The 18,145-nt window shown below is 43.5% G+C and overlaps 1 protein-coding gene across 8 annotated transcripts in view; it reads left to right on the plus strand.

Annotated features, from left to right (window-relative positions):
• The window catches only part of HHAT (hedgehog acyltransferase), a 369,064-nt gene that overhangs the window by 10,154 nt on the left and 340,765 nt on the right, over positions 1 to 18,145 (plus strand). For 5 of the 8 annotated variants that reach the window (XM_014580487.4, XM_075925124.2, XM_075925126.2 and 2 more), the window contains one exon: positions 11,593 to 11,706. In XM_014580487.4, the coding sequence (XP_014435973.2) occupies positions 11,593 to 11,706 (114 nt within the window). Of the gene's footprint in view, positions 1 to 3,833; positions 3,961 to 11,592; positions 11,707 to 18,145 lie in introns of all 8 variants that reach the window. The other 3 variants (XM_075925129.2, XM_075925127.2, XM_075925130.2) reach the window with 1 other exon arrangement.

An 18,145-nucleotide genomic window follows, 5' to 3' on the forward strand; every position in this document is an offset into this window, starting at 1 on the left:
TAGCACACTTTTCTTTCCATGCCCTGCCTCCCTCAACTTAATTTTCAGTGCCAAGCCTGGAATACTGACAGAACTTTTCAAGAGCATACACTTACCAGCCCTGAATACTGATTTAGAATTGGGAGAACAATCAGTTCTGTAAATAAAATTAGTTTTATTCCTGAGTTTTTGATCCCTCAAGAGAAAAAAATAGCTTACCTGATGGCATGTGACCTGATCTAGAAATTTTTACAGTAATTCCTCATTTAACACGTGCCTGCTTAACGCGTTTTCGCGATAGCATGATTTTTTTTTTTTAGGGAACGTTTTTTGAATTACACGACTGTCCCCAGAATAACACGATTTCCCCTGCCAGCCCGTTGCCAGCAGCTGCACGGGGCTTCCCCCGCCTCCCTGCAAAGCGGTGGAGGGTTTGCCGCTCGCCACGCCATTCCCTGGTGACCGCCCCCCCCTCGCCAGATGCAGTGCGCGTCACAGCAGACCCGTCACAGGGGCATACTCCCAACCCAGTCCCCCTCTCCTTCCCTTCCCTTCCCCAGAGCCAAACACCTCCCCTCCCTGCTGTAACCCAGTCCCCTTTCTCCCTCAACCTTATGTCCCAGTCCCAACAGACAACTCTGCTTGAAATGCAACCCCCACCTTTTCCATTATTTTCAATGGGAAAATTGACCCCACATAACATGTTTTCACTTAACACGGTCATTTTCTGAAACTTTTCTATAGTGTTAAATGAGGAATTACTGTATTAGTTTTTGTCTTGAGTGCTGTCCTTCGGCATCTGTAGCAGCAGAGTCACTTAATTTCTGGTGTCAGTGTTTATCCTAAAAAGGATTGGCCTCCCTATGCACCCCCTGTAGTACTTTTCCTGTTTGTTTTATTTGATTGCATAATGGCTTTGCTTTGTGTAGGGTGTGGGACTGGAAGGGACTTGGCACATCAAGTCCAGTTCCTTGTGATTGTATCAAAGACAGCCACACTGGGGGGACGACGAGGGGAGAGGGGGTTATATATAAGACACTTGGCTTTTATTTCGGGTCCTATGACAAATTCCACTAAGGTCATTGAGAGCAACAAAGAAAATAGAATGTTAAGCATATGCATAAATCTTTGCAGGACCAGGGCCATAGTTTGTGTGGGTCTTTCACCCAGTGACGAGGGAGAGAATTATCATTGGTGATAGGAATATTTGAATGTAAAGTTATAGGAGTAGGCTGGGGCAACACACAAATGCTGGTATAGTTATTGTAACAATTTTTTTTTAGATTGACTAGTCTGTTTTTTAACATTTCATCATGTAAGATGGTTTGGCATATAAGTAGAAATTAGCCTTTTCCATGTTAATAATAGGGACAAAGTCAGGTGAAAGTAATAGGTGCTTCATGTTTGTGTGACAGCCACAGAGGATGGTAAGCTAGTGAACCACTATGCCATGGATCTAGGAGGCTTATCAACCCCTTTCAAAATGTGGATTCTAAAGGCTGGATCTGACCTCTCTATGTCCACGCCCTCACTGTTCTATGGTCCTCATACTCTCATCTTTGCAGGCACATAGGTATATCAACATACACTCTTCTCCTACATAGTCAAGTTAATACTGCCGGTGGGTGAAATTATTCTATGCCCACGGGCTTATGTGGTCCATAGTTGTCATGCTTACCTTCTGCATGGAGTGTACTGTATTATCATTTCTTTAGATTTGAACAACTGTAAGTAGTCAGACAAAAGCTTCAGGTTTCATAACTGAGTAATATAGTGCTGAGAGCCCAGCTTCATGAAATATTTGTGCGTGAGTATCGGACTAACTTAGCCAGCCAGTAAATTGAAGAAACTAAAGAGGCCCTTGCTCCAACTCTTCCACTCAAGAACATACTCTCAACCTTCCCTCACAATGGCTTTTGTGTTGTACCCAGAAGGTTTCAGCTTGAGACTGCTTTGGTCAAAATGGGGAGCAAGATCCCGAGCTTTGATTGCAAGTCCAGAGTCTTGACTGAGGTTCCTTCTCTTTAATAATGGGGTGGATCCAGCTTGAGAACTCCCAGTGTGGCACAGGGAGAGAGGTGATCCCTCATGTTGGCTGGTTCTAGGTCGTTTGGAGTTCTGTAGATAAGGGCTAACACCTTGAACTACCCCAGGGGACCAATAGGCAGGTGTAGATCCCAGAGCTCTGTTGTCTTGTGCTCCCAGCCAGATGCTCTGCTTAACAAATGAGCTGCCATATTCAGCACCAGCTTATGTTTCTGCATGATTTTAATATGTCATCCTATGTAGAGCTTCTGTATATTACAAAATTAGTCCTTCATTAATGGCATGTACTTTGTGGCTCTGCCAGCTTTTGCTGTTTTCTCTGTGCTCTGCTCCAATTGAAAGCTGCCAACACAGTTTGTCACATCAGGGATGCTTCGTCTTACTCATGCTGTTTACATCAGCATAAGATGTGTGTTCTTACAGAAGAAACTATATGTGATTATAGCTTGGTCTATTGGTTATTTATGTATTATACTGATTATTTAACATTCCATTGTGTTTAAAGTCCTCTACACTGGGGATATGGGAGAGGATTCAGGATTTGACTGGTAGGAACAGAATCATGTAGCCCTTGTCTATACAACATGGGCTTTGGAGATATAGCTATACCAGTGCAGCTGTAGCAGCAGAGCCCCCTGGGATTTATTCAGTTTATGCTCACATTAGCTATTATCATTCTTCTGTTAATGTAGCTGTGTCAATGCTATGTGTTTTCCTAGCATACCTATTTTGGTTATTGGGTGTATTTCAGTGGTTCCCAATCTTTTTGATACGGGGGGCCAGTGAACCCATTCACAAGCTTTTGGAGGATCGGTAACATTTATTTGCATATTCATAAGCAAATGTTGAATATGCAAATAAATTGTGTTGCTGGCCCTACCTGTCAGGCAGGTTGTGCCACCCCCCCCCACCTGGCCCCAATCCCGGCCACTTTATCAGCTGGCGCCAGCTCCCCCAGCTGCATCAAGTGCCAGGTGTTCTGCGTTGGTGTGCACAGCACCTGGTCTTCTCCCTGGGTCCCTGCGCCGGCCGGATCTAGCCCCGCCACCCAGGAGCATGCCCGGGAGATACGCTGCGGCAGCGGGCTCTCTCAAGAGGGCTGCACTGCTGCGCTCGGCAGTGCGGGGTGCTGTTACCCTGTCACACAAATTAATAGGATCGTGCATGATCATTTTTCTGAGGACCGGTATTTTTTTCTAAGGACTGGTACTGGGCTGCGGACCACACTTTGGGAAATGCTGGTGTAGTTTATTCCATGCCGCTGACCGACATAGCCATTCTAACATTTTGGGGTGTGGACCTGGATGTAGACACAACAGTTCCATAGGAGTTAAAGAAAAGGCTAGAGATGCCCTTATCCCTATTATTCTTACTGCTCCAAAAGAGTTTTCCTGTTCCATTTTCCCCAATGTTTTAATTCAGCCTTTGGATAGTTGAACAGTTTGGTACAGCATCCTATGAGAACATTGTAATTTGTGCTCTGGGCAGAGTAAGGGATTGTTTAAATTGTGCATTTTTTTTTAGGTCAAGACCTCGTTATCTGTAAGGTGAAGAATTGTAATAAAATATACTGAAGGGTCTTGTTAAAGGTATATCCTCCTGCTGATATTCTTTTGAGATCTGAAAGGGCAACATTCTGACTCATTTGGTCATGGAGCAAGAGTAATTACATTCTAAATATCACTTTAGGACCTAGAAACTAGAAGGTGTAAAGCTTAAGGGGGTGAGTGTGAGATGTTCTTATTAACATGAAGAGCTTGTGGTTTTACTTGCTAATGTTGTTTTACTTGCTCTTTTCTCCTGGTTAGATGTCTTATCTGATATGTTAAGAACTTGACACAGTACAACAAAAAAGGAGGTCTTGCAGCCACAGCTCCAGAATAAAAATGTTTTATCTTCACAGAAAGCTGCATTTCTAAATAGGAACATATACATGTAAGTCTTTTATTAACTTTCAGAGAAGCAGTATGAAAGCAGTTGATTACCCAATTTGAACTTAACAGTGCATGGAAATAAATCTATTTCAGCTTTTTTGCCAGCAGAAATAAAAGAATAATCCACAGTGGACAGACAGTATTGGTTAAGGATAGACCAAGATTTTTTGTTTTTCATGTCAAAAAACAAAACTGATTGTATTTTGGATTCTGGCCCTATGGGGAAACTGTCAGGAGCAAGGCTAGAGATCAGTAACAGATCTGAGTGTGTCAGCTTTGAGTCCATAGAGACTGGGAGTCCTGAGGATGAACTTAGTCTTAGTATTTGGGACAGTTATCGACTAATAGGCAAGGAAGAGCTCAAAGGGACACCAGCAACTTAAAAACTAGTCAGTCTAAAAACGTAGTTAACTATAGATTGATGTGCAGTAGCTGCACCTCTGTTCCTTGATCTATTACTGTGTGCTCACATTTTCCTATTATTTCGGATAACTTTCTTTCCTGTGTTTCTCAGACACAACAGAGGAAACTATGGCCCTGTGCCCGCAAAGACCTATGAGCATGTTTAATGTTCTGCTTTCTGTATAGTTCCATGATTTCAGTGGAGCAATTCATGGGACATAAAGTAAACCACATGGCTAAGTGTTTGTTAGACTGGTCTGGATATAACTCACATTTCTGTGCATAGGGTCCCGAGTGCTTCCATAGAGTGTTACTGAATTCAACAGGGGTCAGTGCAGACTTTGGGGTTTGCCTGAGTGGAGCATATTTCAGGATCAGAGCCTCACTGAATAAACAGAGAGAAAGGGTGGCCCAAAAAAGGTTAGAGCATGAGCTGAAGAGTTGAGAAATCTGGGCTCAAGTCCCTGCTCCCCCACAGACTTCCCATGTAACCTTGGGTAAATTACTTGATCGCTCTGAGCCTTGGTTTCCCACCTGTAAAATGGGGATGGTAGCACTTCCTTGCCTTCTGGGCTGTTGTGAGGATAACTATATTAAAGATTCATAGGTGAGCTAATACTGTGGTGATGGGGGTCATAGAAGAGCCTTGGATAGATATCTATACTGGCCAAGGAGTAGGGGGAGGGAAGCCCAGGCTCTTGACCATTCCTCTCCTCTTCTCTACCCATGTGCTTCCTGGCGGGAGTAAGTAGGATTGCTCTGAGCCTTAATCCTGTGCGCCTGGGCTCAAGTGTAGAGTAACCCATTTAACAATGTAAGGTGGGTTCTTACTCTCCTGTGCATGCATCTGGCCCAAGTCTCAATCTGTTCTAAAATGACTCTATTAATTTTATATTTGTGACTTGTAATTGTTACACTTGACCAGTGTAAGAGAGATTTCGGGTAGGGATGTTAAGATGTGGTTAGTTGGCTATTCAAGTAGTCGATAGAATTTTTATTGACTACTCTATTAGTCGACTTGGGACAGTAGCCCGGCTCACACTGGGTATGGGACCTATCCCTGCTGTGGCTCTGTAATTTAAATGTCGTAAGAGCCGGGCTGCCTTCTTGCCGGCTTTTAGTACATTTAAACTGCAGAGCTGCAGTGGGGATAGATCTGGGACCCACCGTGAGCTGGAATTGAGCTGGGCTTCTTGCCTGGCTGGAGCAGCTTCCGTCTGTGGCCAGCCCGGGCCACCGCAGACAGGGAGCTGCTGCTGGAGCAACATCAGCCCTGTTTGAGGCTGGCCCTCCCCAGGGGCAGATGAGAGTTCCGCGGGGCCCCAGGCAGCACAATTTCACGGGCCCCCCCTTTGACAAGGTGCATGCGCGGGGCTTCTGCAAGCGCAGGTCCCCGGGGCAGCCGCCCTGCTCGCGCTGCCCCAAATCTGCCGCTGGCCCTCCCCATGCTCCTGCCTCTGAAATGTGAGTAGTTTACTACTTGCTTACATCCCTAATTTCTGGTAGGACTACTTCTGATACAGTGATTTTCAGCGAGTGGTTTGTGGACCCCTGGGGCTTCAAAGACTGTCTGAGTTTTCCAGAGGTGTTAGCACTGCCATTCAAATGTTTTTAGGGATCCACACATGAAAAAAGGTTGATGGCTACTGGGCTAGTAGAAAGGATTGTGTGGTGTGCAAAAATAAACTTCTTCAGAGAATCTCATGTTTAACAGGTATTCCAGGGAAAATAAAGCTGAAATGTGTCCATCTGCAAAATAAGCCCTTTCAAACATTGGTGGGCTCTGTCAGACGATGTCAGTTGCTCTGTAAGAATGGTTTGTTTTCTGATCCCACTTGGGCTTAAAAACGGCCCTTGGTCTGTGCAGGTGAGAGCAGCCTGAGACCAGGAGAGTGTCGGAGGTCCTTGAAGGAAACCATAGGTATTCCTGGAAGAAGGCTTAGAAGAGCAGCAGAGGGATTTGCTGGCTGTCCTTCCCATGCCAGAGATCTAGGGCTGGAGAGGGCTGATGGCCAGACAGAAACAGAGAGATTTGCCTGCTGACATTAGAGCTGAAGCTGATGGACAGAGAGGGCCGAAGGCAGGGGACTGGTGGAAAGGCCTACCTGTTGGCCTGGCTACAGCAAAAAATGTGACAAGACAAGAAGAAGAGTGGGATGTTTTCCTGGTGAGGATGGATTCCCAGCAATGAGGCTTTGGGAGTTTCTCCTGGGCTGCATTCCAAGTGGAAGGGCTGAGGTGGCTGTTCTGGTAGAAGGACTGAAGAGAGCCAACAGGGAGCCCAGGTGACTCAAGATGGCATGTGGTATGAGAGGCATTAAGGGGGTAAAAACAAGGAGTTCAATGGCACTTTAAAGATGAACAGATTTATTAGGGAATTAGAGCATAAGCTTTTGTGAACTACAACTCATCTCAAATGCAGAAGAGAAAAAAGAAAGGTCGGGAGGGAGGGAAGGAAAGGGATACAGAGATGGGACTGTGACATCAGCATTAATTGGAATGAATGTGGCTCATCTCCAACTGAGAAGTTGAGAGTACCCGAATGGGAAGTTACCTGAGAGAACCGCTCTTTGTGTTTGTTTAGACCTTGGTTAAGGACATCAAATTTGCATACAAATTCTAGCTCAGCAGTTCCTCTCTGCAGTGTGTTTTTGAAGTTTTTCTAACTGAGAATTGCAACTTGCAAGTCTGAAACTGTGTCCATGGAGGTTATAAGCTTCCCCAGTAGATTTTGGATGTTGCCATTCTGAATGCTTGGTGTCTATTTTTTTTTTTTTTGGTATAGACAGTTCCGTTTGTCCGATGTGTGTGGCAGAGGGGCATTGTTGGCACATGATGGCATATGTTGCATTACTCGATATTCATGTGAATGAGCCTTTGATGGTATAGTTGATGTGGTTAGGTCCTGTAATGGTGTTACTAGAGTAGATGTGTGGACAGAGTCGGCAACAGGATTTATTCCTGGATAGGTTCCTGGAATCGTGTTTCTGTTGAGGGGTATAAAGTTGGTGAGTATTTGTCTGAGATTGGAGAGGTTTTAAGGACTATCTATGCTGGGGTGGTAGATGTTCTAAAACAATCATTTATCGTTGACCATGTAGACTATTTTTTTAATAAACTGGACTCCAGGAGGGGTGATACTGAGGCATGGAAGCTTATGTAGTGTTGGGGAATCTGCAGGAGGGGAACAGAGGCTGGCATGCCAGTTCTGCTATTAGAGGATGCTCCAGATGGGGCTGACTCCACAATAAGCATGACCATCTATATTAGCCTCTCCGACGTTCTCCACGAGGAGGGAATAGGTGGCAGGGTTTTAATGTACTGCTAGCCTTTTACTCCTGTACACTTGAAGTCAAATCTTGATGTCAGTCACATGTTGATGTGGCACTGGTGATTTGTAAAACCAAGAACATATTTGTAATTCATAGAGGTTATTTTCTCTTGGATAGTCCCCCATTCTTACTCTGTGGAGTGTATGGTTGCTTAGCAGGTGTAGGCACCAGTGATGAATTCTAGTTTCTGTTACTAGTCTTCCCATATCAAGGGTTTAAGTTTTTCAAATAACTTTATGCTGTAAATAATGAAAATGGTTTTCTTCATCTTAGTGGTTGCTGATCTGAAGATATTATTGGGGGAGGATGAGCCTCTGATGACTTTACACTTAACTCTATGATCTCACTGAACACACTGGACTTTATACAGAGAAATTGCTAGTTTTAGAAGGGACGGTACAATAGTGTTTAAAATAGGGAGGTAAGCAACTAGTTGGGTCGACTACTCGCATTTGTGCCCCCCTGTTGCCTCTGTATCACAGGTAGCATCCTCTGTTCGTGGCAAGCCCCAGTCGCCGCAGACGGGGGCTGCTTTGTGAGTCAGAACCCTCTGTGAACAGGGCTGTTGGACCCAGAGCAAGCTGGGACTGAGCAAGTCTGGCTCTTGATGGATCTGGGACTACCCCTACTGTAGCTCCTGGCTATTACTACATTTGAAATGCAGATTCTCAGTGGTCCTGGACCCGGTGTGAGCTGGGACTGAGCCAGGCTTGCTCAGTCCCAGTTCATGCTGGGTCTGGGACTTACCCCTGATGCATTTAAAATGCAGAGGTGTAGCAGGGTAAGGTCCCGGACCTAGCGCAAGTTGGGACTGAGCAGTCCCAGTTGGTGCTGGTTCCAGGACTGCGGCGACTCCTCATTTTAAATGTAGTAAGCGCTGCTCGGCTTTTACTACATTTAAAATGCAGAGCTGCAGCGGGGGTAGTTCCTGCTCCCAGTCCTGGCTCCGGCTTGCACCAGGTCTGGGATCGCAGTGACTCTGCATTTTAAATGTTGTAAAAGCCGCCTGGCTAGTAATGATACAGAATTCAACAAAATGTGGCAGAACAGAGAGGTCTATGCTGTGGGTGAGTCATTTAAAATGGGAGCATCATTTCTGGAATACTAGCGGTTTTAAGTTGTTAGTCTCTGGCAGTTCCCCACTTTTATCAGCCTTGACTTCATATTTGCTTCAGGCAGAATTGGTGAGATGGCTTGCGGGACTGGGCCTCACGTAGGAAAAGAACAAGCCTGTCTTCCTTGAAAAGTTAATGTGAAGTATTAGAATTGGTTCTAGTTGATTGGCTTCTGTTTGTTGACTGAAAATGATGGAAAAGTTAGAGGAGAGAAGGCAGTAACAGGGATAACAAACTCTAGGATGGGGGAAGGAACTATGTAATATTCTTTGAAGCTAAAAGTGTGGGAATTTTTCCTGAGGAAAGGGATCAGAAGTTTATACTGATGTGATTTGTAGTGCCATTCAACAGGTGTCCCTGAAAACAGTTGTCATGATCTGTGGCAATATTTCATGGTTGATGAGACTTTGCAATTTGTTATTTAGACTCATATATTAACATTCAGTTTATTGAATATTTTGTAGGCACTTTTCTTGGTCTGGGCAGAAGATTGTATAGATTGTGCTGCGTTATGACATTCTCTTTCTTCACTTAGTAGGCATATATAATACTTCCTACCCTGAGTAGTCTCACTGAAGCAGGTGAATCTAGCAAGAAACACTGTGATCAGTAGTATGGGCATGTCTCAACTAGGAAATAGGTTGTGTTTCAAAAAAGTGTTGGTTAATATTAATTATAGGTAGGAGGCAATGAGTCAAAATTGCATGTAACCTACCTCCCCCCTGCCTTCAGGCATTTTCTTTGACTGGGCCATTTTATAAAATTAAAAAATATTCAAATATTGGAAGATATCCAGAGTAATTTTAACAGAAATTAAGTTGAAGCTAATATGCTGCTATGAGTTTTTTTTGATACTTTGTTTTGTCATGAGTAAGGGCAGACAGAGGCTGTGGTGGCATCCCACAAAGCAGCCTCTGTCCGTGGCAAATCTGGGCCTGTCTCCCTCAGAGGCTTCTCCTCGGAAGTAGCCCATGTCTGCAGGGGCCCTGTGGAAAGAGGCTGTGCTGGCATCCGGGCTGCTCCTCTCTCCCCCATGCTGCTGCTGCTGCAGAGACAGCAGTGCGGGAGGGGGGCAGGAGGCTCTATTGGGGGGCTGGCTCCACCTGAGCACTGACTTCCACCTGCCTCCCCACCTCTGTGGGAGGCAGCAAGGAGGGGCAGGAGGCTCCGCAGAGCCAGCATGTGCAGAGAGCGGCTTAAAAGCCGGCTCCCCATGCATATCAGCTTACTGGTTCTGGTTAATTAGTAGGGGCTGAAGCAGCTCCCCATGCACTCTGGGCCTACTGCAGCCCCTGTCTGTGGTGGGCCTGACCTGGTCCCCGTGCTGCAGGTTACATGCTGTGGTTCCTTGGGAGCAGGGCTGGCAGAGCTCAGAGCAAAGCCTCCTTCTTGGAAGCAGACTGGCAGGGGCTGGTGGCCCTGCTCCCAAGGAGGCTTATCTGTGGGCTCTGCAATATAAAGTAGGGATGTAATAGTATAACTGGCTAAGCCTGGACTTATCAGTTACCTTTAACTGTTATATGGCAGGCATCAGAGCCAATAGTGCGGGTTGGCAGCCGGCTTCCTGGGAGCGGGGCCAGGAGCCAGCTCCAAAGCAGGGCAACAGTGCGGGAGGAACAGGCTGCTTCCCGGCAGTAGGGTGTCAGGTGGGAGTCACTGCATGCAGGGAGCCGGCTTAGTCAACTTCCGGGGAGCTGGCTGTCGCTCTGCGCTGCAGGCTCTGCATTATAAAACTTGTACTACAGAGCCTGCAGTGCAGCTGGCTCCTCAGGAGTGGGGCCAGCCTGCTTTGCTCCTGGGGAGCCAGTTGTGATGCAGACTCCGCAGTATAAGCTTTATCCTGCAGAGCTTGCAGCATGTAACTGTGTAAACTTTGAGATTTTCAATGACTACACGGTTACCTAATCAATTGCTTTTTAGCATCCCTAGTATAAAGCTAAACTTTATACTGCAGAGCCTGCAGTGCATGTAATTGTGTAACTGCTAAGTGTGTTTTTTTTAAACAGTTACACATTTATATTTTTAAATGATTTTTCACATCCTTAGTTCAGATGCTGGTGAACAGACATGTACAATTGTGGTCTGAAAATTCCGTTGATGATCTTTGTGTAGTGGACATATTGTTCCTGACTGGTTTTCTGGAGAAATCTTATTACTATGAGCATGCCATGTAAATATTAAATACATTCTGATGAATAGAGAAAGCTCTTAAAATCAGGAATCTTATTCTGTGCTGAGTCAGTATTTCCTCACTTTTTTCAGTGGTGACCTGATATATGTATTTGTGCTGCTTCGTATATATTATAGTTTGAAAAAATCTTGATGCTTTGGGAGGAAAATTAAAGTATAGTCACTGTCAAATCAGATTTGGTCCCATATGTAAGTTTTACAAAATGTAAGACCAACAGAAATGGTTCCACAAATTCAAAACACAAAATTGAAATAAATTGGAAATATGGATTTTCATTGTTACTAGTTGAGTCGTCGATGGAATTTCTATTGACTACTCAACTAGACGACGATAGGCACTTCCGCATTCCTCCTTTTGAAATTTGCTTATCCGATAGTCGACTAGTCCTTAACATCCTTAATTTTCATCACATCTGAAAATCTGACCCTGATACTTCAAACATGTGTATGGATTCCATTCCTATGTTTTGTGGTATTGAATCATAAACCTTTGAGGTTTAGTCAAACCTTTTCCTGTGTTCCATCATATGCTTCCTCTCCTCCCCCCCCCTCCAGTTTTAAAGCATGTATCGATCTTTTATCTATGTATTCTAGGACCCCACAGACTTTGAGTGGACCTTCTGGATGGAATGGGGAAAGGAACGTATAATATGGCTTCTGCTTGGTCATCTAATGGTGTCTCAGATGTCAAGGCTGTTTACGGAAAAGGTAAGAATGCATGTGTTTTGCAGGAGTTCTCCTTATTTTTAATTAACTGTGAAACCTGGAAAATAGAACACTTATATTACAAATTGCTATAATGTATAATGAAAAATTACGACATTGTATCTTAGAGGTGTAATTATTAAGGGTCCAGTTTTACCACCTTTACTCAAATACCTATCTCATAAAGCTGGAAGGGGCCTTGAGATGTCATCGAGTCCAGTCCCCTGCCTTCACAGCAGGACCAAGTACCATCCCTGACAGATTTGCCCCAGATCCCTAAATGGCCCTCTCAAAGATTGAACTCATAACCCTGGGTTTAGCAGGCCAATGCTCAAACTACTGAGCTATCCCTCCCCTGAGGAGAAAGTAGTCCCATTTAAATCAACATAAATAAAGCACACCTTGTGAGTAAGGTTGAGAGAATTGGGTCTATAGAGACTTAATGCTTTTCTGTGAAAATACTGAAAAATTATGTTGGATAATGAGGAATTGGATATGCAGGGTATTTGGGGCCAAACTTCTGATACACATGCTGGTGCATGACAGCCAAAAGCAACATGGATGTGCAGTCACACCACAGACCCAGTGTAGTGTGACTATTCCCCTGTAAAGAGATGTCCAAAGTAGGTATTTTCCATTGGAAAATGTAGTTAAAACTAAAATTTTACACTAGAATTTTTTTTTAAGATTTTATTTTTTCCAAAATATCACGTAATCAGAATATTTTACTTCATGTTGAAGTGCTTATTTGAACTGAGCAGTTTCTAGTTGGGGAGTTGATTGAAATAGAAACAGTTAATTTCAAATAGATGTATCAATTTAAAATGTCATTTTAAAGTGAAATGTCAATTCAGAATGTTTCATTTCCAATTGAGATTTTGTTTAGATATTTAATTTCACAATGTCAAAGCATTTAATTTGAACACTTGGAAGCCGATTTTTTGGACTGTATAATTCTACCAAAAAATCATCTCGGTTGTTCCTGAAGCAGGACAAAAACAAATACTGGAAATTCCTGAAGGATGCAAATTGTTTCCTTCTGAAAAGATTTTCATTTCCCTCAATCTGCAAAGCTAGCCCCCTTTAGTACCATAAACTCAATTTTTCAGAACTTAGAGGGCAAGGGAGGGTTATAAAGCTATAAAATGACTAAGCTATGTATAAAGTGATAGCAATTGTAATGTCTAATACCTGGGACCTACCAGGGCTAGAAGTAAGAACTATTAGAAAGCTACTCTGAAACTCACTTTTTCAGGACTGAACATTGTCTGTTCTGGATCTTTGTAATTTTGGAGGGAAAATCCATAAATGAGGAGAGGAAAGGAGGAAACATTTTTATGGTAGATTGATTTAAGGGGAAAGATAGTGGCTGTATGAAGCTTCTTAGTTGTTGTGCTGATCTTATCAATTTTCGGTGGCACTGAAAGAAATTACTTAAATGTTTGTCAAAGGTTGAAGCGTATAATAGACATGTTCATCCTCCTCACCCCCACTCAGGATGTAAAATCCTGTTTAATCAGTTAACTGGTTAAAAGTTATGTTTAACTAGTTAGCCCACTTAAATGTGGGTGGGTAGGGGGTTGGAGTGCCTCCTCTCTGCAACATGGCAAGGTGGGCCCAGCCCCCTGCTATGGGCAGGGGTTACTCTGGCCAGGCTGGAGTGCTCCAGCCCAGCTGGGTTGCTGCTTAACTATAACTGGCCAGCATCACCTGGTAAGGATGATGCTTACTGGTTAACCAGTTAACCATTCACATCTCTAAACCCCCACATTATTATACAAAGGAATTGATAAATAAGGAAGAAAGATACATTCAGGCACATGTTTCCATGTATTCCTCCTATCACAGACTCTTGCCATCTTTCCCAGTAACTTCTATCCTTTGTTTCAAATTGGTCCATCTACCAGCTCTTCCTGTTCTTTTTCTGTGCTTTCACTACTTCTGGTTATTTCTGAATATTATTGTTTTACTGTGCCATGAAAATAAATCCTACTCTTCTGCCTATCATCCTTCAGTTTCAACTCTCTCATTCTGAGTTCAGATCAATTCCCCTCCATCAGTATCCCTGTCATCAAATTAATTCAGTCTGCTATCACTAAATCATTCCTTGTTCTTGAATATAGTTGAACTGTTTTGGCTGAAATTTCCCAAAAAACTCTGCATGAAGCTGACATTCTGAATGGAAAATTTCTGCCCAAGTAGTTCTCATTTGGCAAAAATATGAGTAATTGAAAACAAGGGTAAAGTAATGGAATATGTCACGCAATCTTAATAGATGGTGTTACCTGCCCTGCCTATAATCAACAATCTAGTATGTAAAAATCAGGGTGTCCTTTAATAAATCACAGTCTTAGTTTACAGAGAGGATGGGGACTAATTTACAGTTCCTTAGCATTAATCAGAGATGAAATTACATGGAATTTAGAATGTGAAGTTGAATTATAATCCGGTATCTTAGAAAATAGTAATTTAATAGCCCCATTGTTCTGCTTTTATTGATCTGCTTCATTATTGAGTTTGTTTGGGTTTTTTTCAAGACAAAGCCTAATTTCTTTCAGTGCTACCTTTTATAGAATGCCAAACATTTGTGCTTTGTGGGTAGTGTATGGTGTGTAACACCAGATATTCTAGTGGTTTCAGATGAGAGGTTTTATAAAGCTCTTTCTGAGTCCCTAAACAGATTGTCTCAGGTGGGATGGAGATGTGACTGCGAGCAGTTATGGTTCATGGAATCTCTATTGGAAACACATGGGAACAATAGGCAGTCCCTGCAGAGATCTTGTCATGCTACTGTCTGTGACCTTGCATCACTTTTTATTTCTTTGTGCTACCTTTTTCTTAGAACTTGAGTGATCTTCTGTAAATTGAAAATAACGTTAGAAGTATTAATACTGTGGATGTAAGAAAAAGAAGGTGACTGTAATGAATTGCTCTTTTGAAAATGACAGGTGAAGGGCAGGAAATATATAAGTAGTAATCATAATAGAAAAATGTGCTTCACAGGAATCCTCAAAGATGAATAGACCATTGATTCAGTCTCTAAGTGTAGAACATTTCAAATATTTAAGACTATCTTCAATATACTTAATTCTAATAATGTAACAGGGAAATGATCTATTGTCTTCAGCTGAGGATCATTTTCTGCCCTGAAGCATTTGGAATGATTGCTCTACTGATTTTATTGTAGCTAGTGTAACTGCAGATGTTAATCATATAAATACCACTGCACCAAGTGCTTTGCAGGGACTTTTCTTCTAAGATTTTGGGAACCAGAGCAATGTGCTTCTCAAGATCTTAGGTGTGGGGCACCTTACTCCTGGATTCCCCCAGATTCATGGGGTTGGAAAGCTTTGTGTTCCCATTAGAAGGAATAATGTTGAAAGTGCATGCAAGTTTTAGTCCCTTGTTCAGTTTGTCCACCAGAAAGAGAGGATCTTACTTTGTAAATATTTAGGATGGAATGTATTTGTTAACTTGTTTGTGTAAATATGATGAGTGCTAATAATGTAGATGCAAAAGAAACCATCAACCTAATTATAATCAAGGAACATTGAGGTAACTCATTTGCAGTTATGTTTGTTTACTCCTAATTATTAGCCCCATGTCTTGCTGTGAATAGTTCATTGGACTTGTGAGTCTTTAACTGTCATGACCTGGTCTAGAAATATGGACTTCAGTTTTCCTGTGGTGCTCTGCAGGATGAAATTATGGAAAATATGAAAAACTACGGAAAAGAGAATTTTAACAGTTGCACTGAACAGTCACACTTGTAGGAAGCTCAGTATCAGTGTTTGAGTGGAGTGCTCATTCAGGAGCTAAAGTTTAAATGTACTAGAAGAACATTTCCTTTATGATTTGTGAAGGGGTGTCTGCTACTGTTGTGATAAAGTGATCCTCAGTAGGGGTGTTAAATTTAAGTTATTTTAGTAATTGAGTAGTTGATAGAACTTTTTGGATTACTTGCTAGGGGAAGGCAGCCCTGCTCAGTCCCAGCTTGAGCTGGGACCAAACCCCACTGCGGCTCTGCAATTTAAAAGGCAGTAGGAGTTAAGCAGCTGGCCCTCCGGCTCCTACTGCATTTTAAATTGCAGAGCGGCAGCAGGGTTTGGTCCCTGACCCAGTACGAGCAGGGACTGAGCTGCCTGCTGACTGTGCTGCCTCCCCAGCTGGCTCCTAAAATTAGTAGGAGCCAGGTGGGCAGGCAGTCCATCTCAGTCCCTGCTTGCGCTGGGTCGGGCACTAAATCTTCAGCTTTGGAATTTAAATCTCAGTAGGAGCTGGCGGTGGGAGTGGGCGGGAGGGGAAGGCTGCCAGCTTCTACTATGTTTTAAATTGCAGAGCCACAGCAGGGTTTGGTCCTGGTGTAAGCTGGGACTGAGTGGGGCTGCCTGCTCAGCTAATAGTAGTCCCTGCCGCAGGGGGTCACAGCGGCTGCTTTACGGCAGCAGCCTCTGTCCACAGAATGTCCCAGCAGGAAGATGGGACCCCCCCCACCAACAGGGGCTGCTTCATGGGCATCAGTCCCTGTCCTTGGGTGGGTGGGGTCTCAATTTCCCGAGGGACCCCTTCTGGCTAGGGCTGCTGTTTGAGTAGCCTCTTCTGCCTCCCACTGCTCCCTTTAGAATAGTGAGAGAAATGTAGCCGTGTTAGTCTGGGATAGCTGAAGCAAAATGCAGGACAATGTAGCACTTTAAAGACTAACAAGATGGTTTATTAGATGATGAGCTTTTGTGGGCCAGACCCACTTCCTCAGATCAAATAGTGGAAGAAAATAGTCACAACCATATATACCAAAGGATACAATTAAAAAAAAGTGAACACATATGAAAAGGACAAATCACATTTCAGAACAGGAGCGGGATGCGGGGGCGGGGGGGAGGAAGGAAGGTAAGTGTCTGTGAATTGATATTAGAGGTGGGGAGAGTGGGATGTCTGTGAGCTAATGGTATTAGAGGTGATAATTGGGGAAGCTATCTTGGTAATGGGTAAGATAGTTTGAGTGTTTGTTCATTCCTTCCCGGAGAGTGTCGAATTTTAACATGAATGACAGTTCAGAGGATTCCCTTTCAAGTGCAGATGTAAAAGGTCTTTGTAGCAGAATGCAGGTGGCTAAGTCATTGAGAGAGTGTCCTTTCTGGTTAAAATGGCAAGAAACTGTTTTTTCTTTGTGATCTTGTCTGATATCTGTTTTGTGGGCATTAATCCTTTGGCAAAGTATCTGAGATGTTTGTCCAATGTACATAGCAGACAGACACTTTCGGCATATGATAGCATAAATTATATTTCTGGATGCTCAGGAATATGTGTTCTTGATCTTATAACTCACTTGGTTAGGTCCAATAATGGTATCAGCAGAATGAATATGTGGACAAAGCTGGCAACGGGGTTTGTTGCAAGGGAAGGTACCAGGGTTGGTATTAGTGTGGTATGTCCTGTGGTTGTTGGTAAGAATCATCTTGAGGTTAGGTGGTTGTCTATAGGTGACTATGGGTCTGTCTCCCAGAGCCTCTTGGAGTATGGTATTCTGTTCCAGTATAGGCTGTAGTTTATTGATAATGTGTTGGACAGGTTTAAGTTGGGGGTTGTAGGTGATGACAAGTGGTGTTCTATTGTTGGTTTTCTTGGGTCTGTCTTGAAGTAGATGGTTTCTAGGTATTCGTCTGGCTCTTTCAATTTGCTTTTTTATTTCTCCGGGTGGGTAGTTGAGGTTTATAAATGCTTGGTAGAGATCCTGAAGCTTCTGGTCTCTGTCAGTGGGATTAGAGCAGATGCGGTTGTATCGAAGGGCTTGGCTATAGACGATGGATCGTGTGGTGTGTTCTGGATGGGAGCTGGAAGCATGTAGGTAACTGTATGAGTCGGTGGGTTTTCTGTAGAGAGTGGTATCTAATTTTCCATTGTTGATTTGTACTGTGGTGTCCAGGAAGTGGATCTCTCATGTAGAATGGTCCAGGCTGAGGTTGATGGTGGGGTGTAGGTTGTTGAAATCTCTGTGGAATATCTCCAGTGTTTCTTGACCATGCGTCCAGATCATAAAGATGTCATCGATGTACCGTAGGTAGAGAAGGGGTGAAAGGGGATGGGAGTTGAGGAAATGTTGTTCTAGGTCAGCCATAAAGATGTTAGCATACTGTGGGGCCATGCGTGTACCCATGGCTGTGCCGCTGATCTGGAGGTACAAGTTGTTCTCAAATTGGAAATAATTGTGGGTGAGAACAAAGTTACATAGGTCTGCTATCAGGTTGGTAGTGGTGTCCTCTGGGATAGTGTTTCTAATTGCTTGTAATCCGTCTTCATGTGGGATGTTGGTATATAGAGCTTCTACATCCATGGTGGCAAGGATGGTGTTGTTGGGGAGGTTATCGATGTTTTGTAGTTTCCTTAGGAAGTCAGTAGTGTCTCGGAGATAGCTGGGGGTGTTAGTTGCGAAGGGTTTGAGAAG

Source organism: Pelodiscus sinensis, chromosome 3 (assembly GCF_052426305.1).
Source record: "Pelodiscus sinensis isolate ZL-2025 chromosome 3, ASM5242630v1, whole genome shotgun sequence".
Taxonomy (NCBI): Eukaryota; Metazoa; Chordata; order Testudines; family Trionychidae; genus Pelodiscus; species Pelodiscus sinensis.